The sequence below is a fragment of the Diorhabda sublineata genome, chromosome X (genome assembly GCF_026230105.1).
Source record: "Diorhabda sublineata isolate icDioSubl1.1 chromosome X, icDioSubl1.1, whole genome shotgun sequence".
In the NCBI taxonomy this organism is placed as follows: Eukaryota; Metazoa; Arthropoda; class Insecta; order Coleoptera; family Chrysomelidae; genus Diorhabda; species Diorhabda sublineata.
In genome coordinates, this window is record NC_079485.1 from 33,904,132 (window position 1) to 33,920,264 (window position 16,133).

The 16,133-nt window shown below is 30.7% G+C and overlaps 1 protein-coding gene across 1 annotated transcript; it reads right to left on the reverse strand.

Annotated features, from left to right (window-relative positions):
- Positions 1-1,162: 1,162 nt before the first annotated feature.
- Positions 1,163-15,308, reverse strand: LOC130451214 (uncharacterized). Its single transcript, XM_056790088.1, has 11 exons — positions 15,138-15,308; positions 12,231-12,492; positions 11,858-12,026; positions 11,100-11,430; positions 6,470-6,922; positions 5,693-5,810; positions 5,302-5,447; positions 4,097-4,285; positions 2,798-2,950; positions 2,314-2,673; positions 1,163-1,564 (listed from the first exon to the last, which is right to left on the reverse strand). Exons 2-11 carry the CDS (start codon positions 12,476-12,478, stop codon positions 1,428-1,430), a joined length of 2,304 nt encoding a protein of 767 aa, XP_056646066.1. The 5' UTR covers positions 12,479-12,492; positions 15,138-15,308; the 3' UTR covers positions 1,163-1,427.
- Between the last annotated feature and the right edge of the window lie 825 nt (positions 15,309-16,133).

Genomic DNA, 16,133 nt, shown 5'->3' on the forward strand with positions numbered 1-16,133 from the left:
AAGCCGAATTTGCAATGTATTTTTCCAAAAAAAAGGGTTGATAATTTATATCTATTGATTAACATTAAGAAGTTTATATTACTATTGGACTTGAAAACATATGATCCCAACGAATAGCTTTTATCAATTTCTCTTTGTGAATTTAAACCTACAGAATTAGTGATTAGCACTAGAAAATGGCATATTGATTACCCCGAAATATTAATAATTCTTCCAGGTGAGAAAAACATGATAGGAGTTCCACGTTAAGTAATTTTGTATATTCCTGTATCTGATTTCATCATATATCAAGAAGAAACAATAAATATTTTTTGAACAAATAGGTGAAATGATACTCGAATAACAATTTAGATAGAACTATGGAAACCATAGTTCTATCTCTTTTAAAAATACTGGCCATAATTTTAGAAGAAAACGACTGAAGACTATAGAACCAACATTGGAGAAAGACTTTAAACTTTAAATATATGAGTTGGAGCAGCAATATCAATTTAAAATTGCATTTCCCGCATAGTAATCGAAGAATGGAAAGTGGATTCAGAAGTTTCATGTGGATATTGTTGATCGGTTAAAATAGAGCGCGGTGGATACTATGCAGAAATGACTTATTTGCACCAATAAGGGGAATATATCTGCATAAATATAACTTTGTTATTGATTATTTCTCAAAAATTTTGTTATTAAATTAGTTTGCAATATTACTCCTTAAGATTTATAATGGTATATCACACCAAATTTATTAATAATTCAGGGACCGTAACTAAACTTGTTGACAATGTTAAATAATTTCATTTATTATTTAACATTATTAACAAAGTAACTACCAAAAAGGGAGTTTTTTCATAACTTTTTTGAAGAAAAATGAGTCTTTCTATTTCCTGGTTTATTTTTTTATTGACGCCAAACAGTTAGTAGTAGTCATTATAAAGCCATTCGAAGCTTAGTCATTTCATTGAACGAGCAAGTATGTTCTATTTCTCCATTTAATCGATTCCTTAATGCAGTTAAAATTTGAAGTTTTTATCGCTTTCAATTATATTGACCGTGTGTCCACACAGCTTACAATCTTTCATATTTTGGAAAATAAGTACTGTCTTTATTTAATTTGAATAACTTCAAGTAGCGTTCTGAGTTGGTGCAGACTAGTCAAATGAAAAACCAATAAAACATAAAAAATTTATTCTCCAAATACATTATTATAAATTATTTACAAAAAGTTGTGCTTAAATACTTTTATACTCTCTATGGAATAATACTGAACTCTTTTTTGAGATTAATAAAAAACCAAGGTATTCCATAATTTCTTTGAGGAAATATCCGAAAATAACTGGAACAACGTATAATCTTGTTTGCATTCTTATGAAATTTAAGCATGATTATCTACAAAATATTCAACAAAAATATATATTCATTAAAATGATAACGATCTAGACATAAATTTTCAAAACGAATAAAATGAAAATGATAGTAAGATTAGAATAAAGTGCTATTGCACTACTAGCACAACCCACGTTCTCTAATTTTATACTGTACTTGATATTATTCGGGAAACGACACCTCATATCTAGAACAAAAAATATTTATTTAATAATAAATAATAGTATGTATGAAATAATAGTATTAATTACAGATATTTGCATTTTTATATCTAAATTAATCACGATGATCCCGTTATCGAATATAGATATCCACTGAAATTAATAAAAGTAGACAAACAAGAACTATGCTTATAATGTTCGTTGATGAAACTTATTATTGCTATTTATGTATTCCAACCAAAGAGAGTAGAAAAATGATTTTTAGCTTCAAGGTCTATACATTACTGACTTCTGCATGAAAATACCCTTCTTAATTATGAATTTCTAGTTAACAAGTAATGGTACACCTTTTGTTTTAGGAGGGATATATTGATATATGACCGGCTATTGGAAAAAAATTGTAAAGGTGTTTGTTCTTAAAGCAAAACTGCCTTTGGCTTTTACTTTTTGGACCATATGCATAAATCTACGATTAGTCATCTATGTGTTCTATTCATGTGTTCTTACAAATTCTTAAGTTTGCTGTTTATAATTTTAGTCACAACTAACGATTTTGGATGAATTTTTTAGTTCAATACTATTTAAGCGAACTACTTCTACGTAGGAATTTACTGTACCAGTGATATTCAGTTTAGTTAGAGATCATTGTACTATCAAAGTATAAAATACATAAGAAAGAAAATTATATCATTTAAAATAGCTCATTAGTGGCAGTGAAACTTAATTCAAATAGAAACTTGTTTTATAGTGACAATTCTACTACTCTTATACTTACCATTGCATTGTATTTGTGATGTGTTTCCATAAACTGAGAAATAGATAGGTGAACATTCTTGTAAAGAGCCATCTTCACACCAATTTGTTATATCATAATCCTTAACACTTGATTTCAAACTTACACAATCTCCAGTTTGATTTGTTGGCCTACTTTCATCTCTTGACAAGCAGACAGTTATACTTCCTGTACTATCTGCAATAATTTTCAAATGTCTGTTCGCATCTCCTTTATAGAAATAATTGGGAGAAATTTTATAAAAATTGATTCCGTATAGGTCAACATAATCTGTTAAAGAAAATGTTGCATCGGAGCCACTCAAACTAGCGCCGCAGGATGGATTCACTATTGATCTTGGAACTAAAAGAAAAATATATATCTGAACAAAAATAAACTTTGTACATTTTACTTCATTATTATTTATCATTATAATGTATAATAAAGCTTAATATTACACTATTTAATAAGATTTAAGTATTCTTACTCATTTTTATTGCATCAATAACGTTTTGTGCGGTGTTTTTCAGATCATTTTCGTTGGTTGAATCAGATAAAGCTATAAAATCTTTTGATGGATTAACCAACAACGATGAATAGTCTTCTGATGATCCCGATCCAAGAAGGATGATTGAGAGGTCTGTAAAAAAATGAAGAAAACATATTTTAATTTTTTCTACTCTATCAAAGTTTGTAAGTATTTGTTAGAGAGACCCTGAGTTACGTGAAAGAAATTCTACAGATTCTAATAGCGTGCATTTATTTTTCACATATTTAGATTACTACACTTTAAATTAGTACTGTTAGAACAATAGAATAATTGAATTATATTAATAAAATTCTTAATAAATTCACAAAACATTAATAAGTATTCTAATCTGTTCAGCTGGAGAGTTTATAATTTAAATTTTAACATATCTGTTGATATTTTGATTATTTTGATTATTACATGTTTGTGATCAATTTTGGAGCCCGAACTTAAAAACTTATTTTTCCTAGGTTTGAGGTTGATTACATGATAGCTAATTTCCCTTTCTCTTCGCCATATTCGATCCATATCACTTTCTTATTTTTATCTATTGGCTTTCTTCATTGATGTGATGCCCGTTTCCCTATTTTACTTCCCCAGAGTTTTTATAACGAATACTGGTTCATAGATCATCACGCACACTAAATAGGGATCCAAACTACTTTTCACTCTACCAATGAGTATTTGTGATAATTATATCAATTCTCACGTCTTCGTTTAGTCTCTATAGTCGAGAATTTGCGCACTTTGCCGTAATATCATAAAACCTCTTCCCAAATCTCACCTATCACACTATATCACATTATATTGATGGAGATTTTAGACTCATTGAAGTTTCATCTGTGAATAAATATTTCCTTTAATCATTTATAGTCCAATATGGGTGACTTCCGAAGAATCTTAATCTCCGTCATCTGTAATTTCGAGTGAACGATATCACATTGGCAGTTGTTCTATCCACCTGCTTCTACTGGTTTTATCCTACTGATATATCTGACAATTAACGTGTTCTTTCTTTGTGTCCTCACCACGAACGATTTTTTTAACAAAACAACTGTGGAATGATGATCGTCACATTGGCTACAATATGGCATAAGTATACCTAATAAAAATACTCACCGACTTTTCAAGAATAACTTTTTTTTCAGACAACGTCTATATTGTTTTTGGAACTTATTGAAGAGGATTCTGAATGTACATAGAATATGATTTTAAATAGGAGCATATATTCCGGTAAAATGTAAGTGTAATACCTACCCGGTAGAAACTGTCTAATTATTTCTTTTCTTTGTAACATAAGCGAGTTCTGAGCATCACTTGGCTTGGTACCTGGTATTAGGAGTGCTATGGTTGATTCTCCACCAGTATACGACTTGTTATTCAACTTGGATTTTACAGTAGATTCAATTACTTTATATACCTCTGCATAATCAAAATCCCCTGTAACTAAAAATGAGTGGTAGTAAATACAGTACTCAATGTAGCGTTCAAATTGCAAAACAAACTATTTCGTCCAACACAATTTGGCCGCTAAGTTTTACAAGTCTTTGGTATTAATTAATAAAATTTTAATAAATAGTAATATACAGGTATAATATATAATAATAATAGATTTGTCAATGCAAAAACTGTCCAAAACATAAAAAAATATTTTATGTTATATTGATTTTGTAGCCTCTCCATTTAAAGACGTACATACTCTCGACACAATATATACTCAGTGACAATGTTAGCGTTACACCAGAGAGAATAATCTCTTGATCTTGATATTTTGGGAACATTACAACCATACTTAGAGAAAAAACTTTCATTAATCTTTTTTGTAAAGGGTCCGGTTTATGAAAGCGGAATAATACAGATATTGTCACTTATTCTGAGTCATCTACTTGTGTTAAGAGTAACAATAAGCGGCAAAGGCATAAAATTATCGGCATGCTACCGATATCATGCGTCAAGATAGATACTTCAGACAAATAGTTCTCCGAGACCGTTTTGCTACTGCGCGGCAAATACTTTGGAAATGGTGGTAAACCTGTTTACTACGGCCCACTATCATCAACTTTGAGACATGGAGAAAACTGTAAGACTCCGTCCTAGAGACAGTTTATATTCGGTTCGCTGCTGTAAGGCATATACACAAGACTTGGAGTAATAGTTTGGGGGGCTATTTTTTATGATAATGATATCACTATTTTTCTGAAATGGAATGGGCGTTCTTTTCCAGCAAGAAGTATATAGGAGTATCTGCCGAGTCGCCAAATAAAATTTTTTTATAAATACATGTTAATAAAATTTTTTGTAAATATGCATTTCATTCTTGATGTAATGGTGTCAACTTCTTACCAAAAGATATATAAATTACTTTTTCTGGGTTAACACTTCTAACGTCCCTAGTTACAGATTTCATTGTAATATAATATTAAGTGTATCAAAAAAAAGTTTATGTAATGTTGCAAACTTACTGTTCTCATGTATGGTCAGATTATACTGTTTATGGAAATCTAACAAGAATCTTGAAGAACTGTTGGTAATGTTCACTCCATTTGACCCACTAAATATTGTATATCTTGAACCAAATTTGTTTACATCAATATTGTCCAAAATATAGCTGGAACAAATAATGATAGGAATTATATTATGTGTCATACGAAAACATTTGCTTTGTAATCTTTATTTACGGCTTTCCTTCATCATCACAAAATAAAGTGGTTTTGATCAAAACTGAATTATCCTTTAGAGCTTTATTTGGTACATACATTCAAAAAACAATCAAAGTTAGTGATGGTTAGAGATTGCAATTGATCTTCTCATATTCATTTGAACGTCCAAAATATTAAGCGTGTTTATACTTACGATAAAATTGGTTGAATGGTAACGTATTTGTAACTTCCATCGATGAAAATGAGGATATCGGTACTAACTCTTTCTACATCAGAATTTATCTGGGGACATGCCAGATCAACTATTTGAGCTGTAAATATTATATTAGTAACTAAGTGTTGCAATAATTACTTATTAATTGAATTTTTTCTAACACTAACAATCTATCATTCATTAATCGCTCACCCCTTACCATCAGCAGATATGAAGAGCAAGTCAAAAATTATATATAACGAATTAACACTCTTCAATTAATTATAAAGTTTTCTCGTTATACCACATGCTTTCGAAAGAATAGATAAATATTAACCTGAGAAGATGCTACTTTCTACTGCGAAGTAGATTAATGGCTCTGTCTTCTAAACAAGACTGTTTAAAATTCAAATCCAGACAATACCAAAGAATAACACGATCCATCGTTAAATTGTAGGACATTAGATACATATTGAATATTTTTTTAATAAAGAGAATAACCCTATTCCATTAATGAATATATTGTTTTATATCGTTGAAATTCACATGTCACTGTACCTACATTATATAGCAAAACGTATTTTTCCAATTATAATCTCTTCACAATAAGAAGGTAGAGGAGGGTAACATATTTTTGGAATGTTTTATGTCAAATATGACGAATATTTTGTAATTGTACATTTGATTGTTATTGAGGAGACAAATTCACCTTGAATTCTACGTTGAGCAGAAAATAGTATTTTAATGATCATTATACAAAACTACAAAACTACTTACGAAGATAGCTTGTGAAATTATTTAAAGCAGCTTCCTTAAGTGTCTCATAACCAAGTGGTGTGACGCTCCCCGGATATGGTCCAAATCGATCCAACGGTAATAATACGTTATATATCTCCTCCCCTAGTGTTTCCGAAGTTACTAATTCGGAATATAAAATATTTCTGTTGCAAGCTCTAAATGAAGAGTCAAAAATTCCCTTTTGTGATGGCGAATAGTACATATCAATAATTTGTGAGAGTTTAATGTCTACAAATGTTTTTTTGATGTCATCAATTTTCAAACCTAATAATAAACCATCCAAAGACCCTCTTATATCTTGATCAGATAATTCGATGTCATCATTTTTTTGAAGAAAAAAATATTTCGGATTGATAGTGCTATTCCAGCCTCCTTGTGCTCCAATTATTAATGGCGGCTGCATTTGTATTAGGCCAACATGCGCTAGGTCACCTGTTAAACATAAAATTATTATACAATATATAATATATATATATATATATATATATATATATATATATATAGATTTATTTTTTTTCCTCTTTCTAATTTCTTGGGTTCGTAGATTGTTTGGATAACGTTTCGCTCCTTCCTTGGGAGCATTTTCAAAAGAATAATTAATATTTGATGATTAAAATATTTGTAGAATAGATGAAACATATTAGTAGATATCTTAAAAACATTATTAAAAACATAGTATTAGAATCGATGTACTTACCTCGAAATTTCAATAAAATGATTGATTGATTATACGATATTAAGAAATACATATAGTTTTTACTGACTTCAGAAGTGCTTTCGACTCAATAAAAAGAGAGAAACTAACAGAGGAATTAGAAAGACAAGGATATCCAAAAAAATTGAGAATATTCATAGAAATAATACTAAATAAGAGTGACATTAAAGTGAGATTCCAAGGTACAAATCAGATAAAGCGGACACAAATAAGGGCGTTAAGCAGGGAAACCCAATGTCACCAACGCTATTCATTATAATTCTGGAAGCCATTGTGAGAAACGCAGGACTATAAAACAAGAACATTACAACAGATGCAATACAAATAGTAGCATACGCAGATGATGTAACGATGATAGCAAATGGACAGAGAGAATAAAGAAAATCGATCAACAAATTAGAAGAAGAAGCAAAAAATTACGGAATGGAAATATATGCAGAAAAAACGAAATATATTTATGAGAATAGGAGGAAAACCAGAACAGAGAGCAAACCAACTGAAAACTAACAAATACAACTTTGAAAGAGTATCGATCTTTAATTATCCAGGAATAACGTTGGGACCAACGACCAGAGAGAGGATAAAGGATAGGATACAAAAAGGCTATAAAGCCTATGGACGAAACAAAAACATAACCAAACAAAACAAAATAAAGATGTACAAAACCCTAATAAGTCCAATAATCACAGTAATAAACAAAAGAGAAGAAGAAGAACTTAAGAGGACCGAAAGAAGAATAATGAGAACTATGACAGGTCCAAAGATAACACAGGAAGGAGAAGAGCATAGAAAAACGAAGAGATCGAAAGAATAACGCAATGGATCCCATTGTGGCCAAGGAGAAGGGGCAGGCCGAGAAAAACTTGGAGAAACGAAATAGAGGAGGGGACATAAGAGCACTCAATATAGAAAACTAGAGAGCAAAATGCTGGAACCGAAAAGAATGGAAAATAAAAACAAAAACAGCCAAAACAAACGTTAAACGATAAAGAAAGTAAAAATTAGAAAACCAGGAGTCATCCACCTCAAAAAAAAAGGATTTAAAGCGCCAAAAGCGATAGCCATAATCCACATACGATTGGAAGGCTTGATGATGATGATGATCCAATTCACTTTAGAAATTGAAACAAAAAAACAACAAAATGAATTTCTTAGACATGACACTTAGTAAAATCAATAATAAAATAAAAATATTATACAAAAGAAACATGGTCTGGAAGGTATCTTAATTATTATAACTCAAGCCATCCCAAATCACAAACAAAACAGCGTCGTTATAAGATTAACAGATAGAGCATTAAAATTAACTTCTCCAGAATATCATCGCGAAGTAATAAAAAACTCAAAAATACTTTGGAGAATAATCAATATCATCCGACAACGCACATATAAATTACACAATAAGAACAATCTAAAGCCAACTACACAAATAAATTCAAGTAAGGAAAAAGATACATATATTGCACTCCCCTATACAAACCAACTATAAGAAAAGTTGAAATACATTTTATCGAAACATAACATCAATATAAGTCATGGATCACACAACACATTATCACCACTTCACTAAAAAACAAAGCTAAAGACACTAAGAAATCAAATATTATATATTCCATACCATGTCTGAATTTTCCTAAAAATTATATAGGAATGACTACACAATATTTAGATAACAGAATAAATGGTCACAAATACACCAAAAATGTATCGACTGCTCTACATAAACACGAAAAAAATGAACATCATGAATTTGATTTTAATAAAACAAAAATCTTAGCTCAAGACACGAATACCAAAAATTATTAATCAAATGATGCACATCAAACAAGATAAATGTTCTGTAAATGATAGACAAGATATAAAAAACGTCAGCCAAATTTACCATAAATTTATCAATCAGTTCATTTCAATATACCTGGTATAATATCGTTTTATTGAAATTTCAAAGTAAATATAGCAGTGAATTTCTATTAGATGTACGTGTTTTTGGATATTTGAAGTTTTGAAGATGTCCATGAGGACGATCTAGATGATTACCGCCTGGATTACCAAAGTTAAAAACAGATATAAGTTAGGTATCTGTGTGATTGCTGAAACTGTAGCGAAAAATGAATTATAATAAAGGCTTCTTCAAATCACTTCGTATTGTCATCAAAAAGTTTCCAGTATAGTTAAATATCCCATGGTTAGATCATTTTCCTAATTACCGAATATTGTGCTGTTGCCAAAGGTAAAATCGGTATTGGAAGAAATATAATTTGGGTCCTTTGAAGCTATGAAAAAGATTGCGCAGGTGACCTGAAGAAACTTACAAAAGACCAGCATAATGTTGGCAATTTGAAAATAAAGAAATCATTGGGTGCAAAACGCGGCGGATGACCCATCAATTCGAACGAATGAGATCAAGAGCTCGCATTATTAGGGTGAGGAATGATTTGTTATCTGCAATTTCCCTTTTCTGGAACAGTGCTGGCAAACAAATTCTGGTGTACTATTCATAATTGACCAATCTACTCTACTCTAATGGAACAGTGACGACAAGTTATTCAGAACAAACAAACGACCCTTTGCTTCGAAATACTCCGTTCATGAGCAACTTTTGTTGGATTTTTCTCCTCATAAAAGAACTATACAATCGATTGTTGTTTAATTTCAGGTTCATATGCATAGATCTTCTAAAGCACCGCGATTGAATTTTTACAGCATTTCTTTGCACCAATCGTCACGATATTTTTTTTAACGTTTTTCAAATTATGCGGTATCCAGCACAAAATCTTTTTGACAGCCAAATGTTCATGCAATATTGAATGTATGATAATATAAATTCACGCACAGCATCGATGTTTTCTTACACAACATTCGATTTTGGACGACCCTCACGAAATTCATCCTGTAGCTAAGTGCGACCTTGATTGAATACGGAAAACTAGCGCAGCTCATCAAAAGTAGAAGCGAGCTAATCGGCACATTGCTGTTGGTTCAATCTACGTAGAAATGATCGCACAAAAATGGTCGCAATTTAATATCATGTTTTGACCAAGATGAATGTTTCAAGTATCTGAAACAACTCATATATCACTATATATATATATATATATATATATATATATATATATATATATATATATATATATATATATATATATATATATATATATATATATATATATATAATCTTAGTACGTTCACGATTAAAAATATCAAACTTGGTGATGGCCATATCAGATTTGACTTATGCCCATCAGTGTTGCCATGTTAATCAAATCATTGACTTAGTGATCTGTCAACTTAAATTTAATTGTGATTACTGTTTGTAAAAATGGATACTACACCCACTGAGTTGTAGTACTGATCCAGATTGGTTTGCGTCAGCGCATCATGGCCAGACGTATTCATCTAAGTTGTGAGGCGAGGTACCAAAGGTTCTTAGAAACTGAAAACCTTTGACAGACGATTGGGCTTGGAGAAAAATCGGGCTACTTCAGAGGAAGATAACCGATTTACAGCATTAACTGACATACTTCATAATGTCTGTAGGGTGATTGTGATTGGACAAGAGCGACTTCACTTTGCTTGGGTAAGGTTCTATAACAATTTTATGATTCCTAAAACTGAGCAGCTCCAATTGATTTTATTTTTCAGTTAATAAAATGAGAAAATAAAAAATTTTAATTCTAAAAAATGTTCTTATGTAAAGTCATGTTATGTTATGAATAGGATTAAAATTTATCGGTTATTGTAACCTAAACGAACGCGTCGATTTTTATTTCGCGTGAATGTTGAATAACAAGTGTTTTATTGAATTATATTTCTGACGCTTTGACATAATTTCCATTTTTATGAAAATATTAAGATTAAAATTCAAATTTTACTACAAATTAAAATTGTTTATACTTGTAAGTGTAGCCACATATCTATTGTCTGCTTCTTTTTTCTCTTTATTTAGTCCAGCAGCCAATCCTTGTAGGACTTGACCAGCTTTAATTGTTCCATGATTAGTATAAATCACTCCAAGTTCTATGGGACATTCACTCATTTCTGCAGCGGTGGGATAAATGCTTTGGCGTAGTAATGTTTTTTCTATCATTTCTGAATCTACATCCTCTCGCTCCCCAATTTCTCTACGTATTCTCATTTGATAACGAGATGATCTGATACAAGTTTGTGATTCATCTCCTCTCACTGTTGTGTTTACTGTATTGGAGATCATATAATGAAAAGCGCACTGCAAAAATATCATTACTTTTAATACGGCACAGAAATCAATCTAATATAATGTAATAATAAATAACTTGTGCTCTCATTATGTTGTCATATATACTCATTCAGTTGAAGGTGGATCATTGCCTATTACGAGAAAAAGTCTGGGTGCATATTATGTGTACTTTCCAAGTTACGATTGCCGATTTGAACAATTTATTAATATTTAGATATATTGAGTGTATACCTCGATATTTTTTGCACTTGATAGGTAATGAGTCACCCTCAGCAGAAAATTGAAGAAGTCTAGTAAAAAATGTGAAAACATCGAAAAACTATATCCCTAATTCTATACTACCCTCACTTTTGAGTTATATGAACGTTTTTATTACCCTCTTTATAATTATGATAAATGGAAACGAAATTATGCTATAAACCATCTGATTACTTACAATATCCGACATATCGATATTTCCATACTTCAAAGTTAATTGAGAATTTGGTAGGAATTCATTAGCCACAAAAGTCCCTTTAATTGCTTCTTGTTCAGTTGGCGCGAAAGGAATAGCGATACTGTAATCCACAGCTCGCCCAGTAGCTGCAATCCCATTTTGTTTCAACCTAAAACAATTCACTGGGAATAAAGTATCGCGCTAGAGTAATTATCTATAATAATTAGAATGCCTAAATTTGTTGTGCTGAAAACGAAAATATACAAATTTTTCTAATACTAATTCTATTAATATAAATAAGTGATGATGTTAAACCCTTAAGAGATTAATCTCTTTCTTTTTTATCTCACAGTCATATATCAGAATTATTTACCTTTGAACTAATAATATGGAGAGATCTCTTACAGTTATGTCTGGATTCGCGTCTTCAATTCTTCTTAATATTTCCAGAAAAATGTTTAGGGTTGCAGGTGGTCTATTTTCAGCAATAATAATCCCGGGTAAAGCTGATGTGTTGTAGCAACTGACCAGTTCTGGTTTCACACCGTTTAACTGACATTGTGTGAACTCAAAGAATGTCAATATTATGATTAGAGTAGTACTGAGTAATTGGAAATACATGATGAGGATAAGTACTGAAAAGAATGAAATCAGTATATATTGTTTCAATTCTGTTAAATAGTATTTGATGAAAACATTTGAATTCTCTAGTTCTCCATTTAATATGGCAATCTAGCAATAAGAAACTCAATTATACTGATCAGACTACAATATCATTATACTAAAATTGACTAATCGATAAATGCTATCCCCTAGTAGGAAGCTATTCATGTTCTATTAGTGGTAGTCACTACATACTTAAAACGTGCGCTTACCATCGTATAGGCGAATCTTTACTAATTAAGTAACTATCTTTTCGCAGCTCGTGTGACTATATCACACATATTCATTGCACCGCACCACTTTCTCATGTTCTGCAGCTATGGTGTTGTTTTCGATACGGATCTCTTTCATCTTCTAATTTTCTCATTAATGTTAGTATCTTATATTGATTGTCTCCCTATATATGACTCAGAGAAGAGATTTTGCGATGTTTTATAGTTTTTAATAATCCAATACTGGCTTTTCTAAACGGTTGTTTATTCGTGATACAATCCACCTATAGAATCATTAAGAACCGGCCGTGTGTCCACATATCTATGCGGTCTATTGATTTTAGTTTGAATAACAAGTTACTGTCCAATATATTATTATGGGCCAAATATAGAATTTCAACATATATTAAATCTCTTTTCGCTTATACCAAAACGTATAGGTATTTTACATGGGCATTTGATTTATTTTTATCTCAATTTTGCTTATATATGATTCTTACGTAACTAATGAGCTGATGATGAGGTAGTTTTATTCGAATGTAAATGTATCTTTTACAAAGATGCCAATTTGTGTGCCAATATTTATAATATATGTTTGTTTAATGTTATCAAAAGCCATATGATTATCAATAGAGACAATGAAAACGTCTGTTCCTTTGATCCCAATATATCCATAGTCTCTCATTGACACATGTGCTTTTAAAGTGAAACTATGTGTTGTAGTTGCGCTCGTTACTTATCCTATATATTTCTTGAGGGTAATTTTCAAAAGACTATGGAAAAATATTTGAAAAACTCATTAAAAAATGTTTTCCTAAAGTTATCGATTGTTCGATTTCAATCTTAGAGAGCACACTCTGTCCTTGTCATAATAATAGAAAAAACCATACAAAAGTGAATTTCAATTTAATTGATATTACAAACGTGCAAAAATCGAACTATTTATACCGTGTCTCCTAAGTAACCAGTAACTAAGCACTGTCTTTACTAATATAAAATGTGTATACTGCGTTTGGTGTGGAAAGTGAATTAATCTGATGAGAATTTCTATGATGAATTCGACATTGGAAGTTAATTGCATTGTTTATTGTAATTTCCGCAACTCTTATTAATCATTTATTATAAAGAAGCCATTGATCATCATGAGCTATTTTTAGGATCTGAATAAATTGGAAAAAATTTCAACTAAACAGTGAGTAGGTAGTTTATTATTGTGATTCTCTTTTCAAGAAACTTTCAAGTAATAGTTTTCACTTAAATCAACATTATTCTATATTTGATTTTTCATTAAAAAGTTTCCTCTATCGGCTTGACATATAAGAAACAAAAAATAGTTTTTGTTATATTCTTAAGAAGACTCCAAATATAAAATATATCATAATTAAAGAGGAAAAGTGTATCTATATACTGCTTATTTTTATTAGTACAGTATGCACAACATTTTTATTACGTTACACAATTGGATCGCAAGTTCGTTGCAATTAAAATGCAAGATGATATGTTTCGTGAAAGCTGTACAATCGTTTTACTTCAGTTTTACTTCTGAACATATAACCCAGAACACACCTTACATTCAAGAAACCAAGCCAGATAAAAGATACATCTATCAATATCCATATAAGAATTTTTGCTTTTATACATACCTCTACAGAGTCATACTACCATAAGATTCAAGTACATTCCATTAAACAGTGGTAATGAAAGTGTTTATAAAAATCACAGATAACAAAGTAATTTTTTCCGAATGGCGAATGAGAATAACGTAGACGAAGTGAAAATAATAATAACTCTGTCAGTCGAAGATGACAAGTTGTACTATTAAGACTAAAAAGGGTTATACCTAGTGTTCTTCTTGAAACCGTGAAAACAATCCTATGCAACATTCACTTAAAACCAGTGATGAAGTAAATATAAACTCAATCTCAAAAAGTATGAGTCTATTATGGAATCTCTCTCGCAAAACGTGAAGTCAAATCTGTTAATTATCTTATTTTGGGCTGATGTAAAAATTTTGAATACAAAAAATTACCAAATAGTCTGATTGAATTGAATCTGATCGAAATTTCAATTAAATATTAAGAAGTCAAGTAATAACGAAACTAGTGATAATGACGATGATAAGAGACACAAAATCAAAATTAATAACAAAACATGTATATAATTTTTTTTCATAACCGTATGAAAAACTACAATTAGATAAATGACAGACAAACAATATCTATGTTACTGTTATCTCCTCGTACTGATTCTATTTCCTATTTCGTAAATTAGGCGTGACTAGAATAATGGAATCCAAATGTGTTCTCAATTGTTTTAAATACATCATACATAATATATTCAAATAAAATAAACATAAATTAAACTTGAAATAATTAATGAAAATAAAGAAATAATTGTCCACATACCTTTTATATACACTCCCTTTGAATTTCACTTTTTCACTGTACCTGCATCAACTGATAAGAGAGATATTTTTGTAACAAGTAACCACTATCTATTCTGATATTAGGATAAACAAACAGGTGAATTATTTTCAATATTAGTCATAGGTGTTGGTAGAAATATCTAACTGATACAGTAGATAATATATGATAGATAATATTTTATATGGTCTCAATATATAAATGTTGAATGATAAAATTCTCAGAAAATTGTCATGTCATTTCAATATTATAACAGGCACTGCATTTAGTATTTGATAAAAATTTTCGTTTAATAATATTGATTCAATAATTAATTTTCATATTTGCCAAATAAGAAAGGACTCTGAAGATCATGACTAATCATGAAATTGCTGGTTATATTAACTGTACCATAATAATAGTCATGCTTGTAGACAGAAGATGAAGGAAAACCTACTAGGTAGTCAACCAAGGCATACTACTGTCGCAATGTTTGGGCTAGTGCAGAACAAGGCAGTACTGAGACGCAGAATAACGTAATATCGTATTCAGGGGTAGATTGTAATTCGCATGAAAGCGGAAAATGTCTAGCCCCAACAATGTAGACAGCAACGTGATATTGGATTTGCTATTGAAAGGTTTGTACACAGAGCAGTAGGTGTAATGATTTGGAGGGTAGTATGATAGACAGGAGACTGTCCAAATTGCACGACCCTCACAGACTCTGGCTCAATTAATCCCTGAAGTTGTTTGGAACAAGTTACTACAAACTGCCAAAAATCCGTTTTTTCTCGTCCGTATTTTTTAATATCCTATACCGGTGCAAATACGGTAATCAATACCATTTTACCTTTTTGGAACCAAGGTTAGTGAAATTGCATCCCTGGAATTAATCAACATTATTTATTTGAACATTGAACCGGCCCAGCAGGCCTGAGTTACCTTTGCTTTTCACTTAGTACAGTTTTAATCCGGTTATGTCTATCGGTGATAATAGGC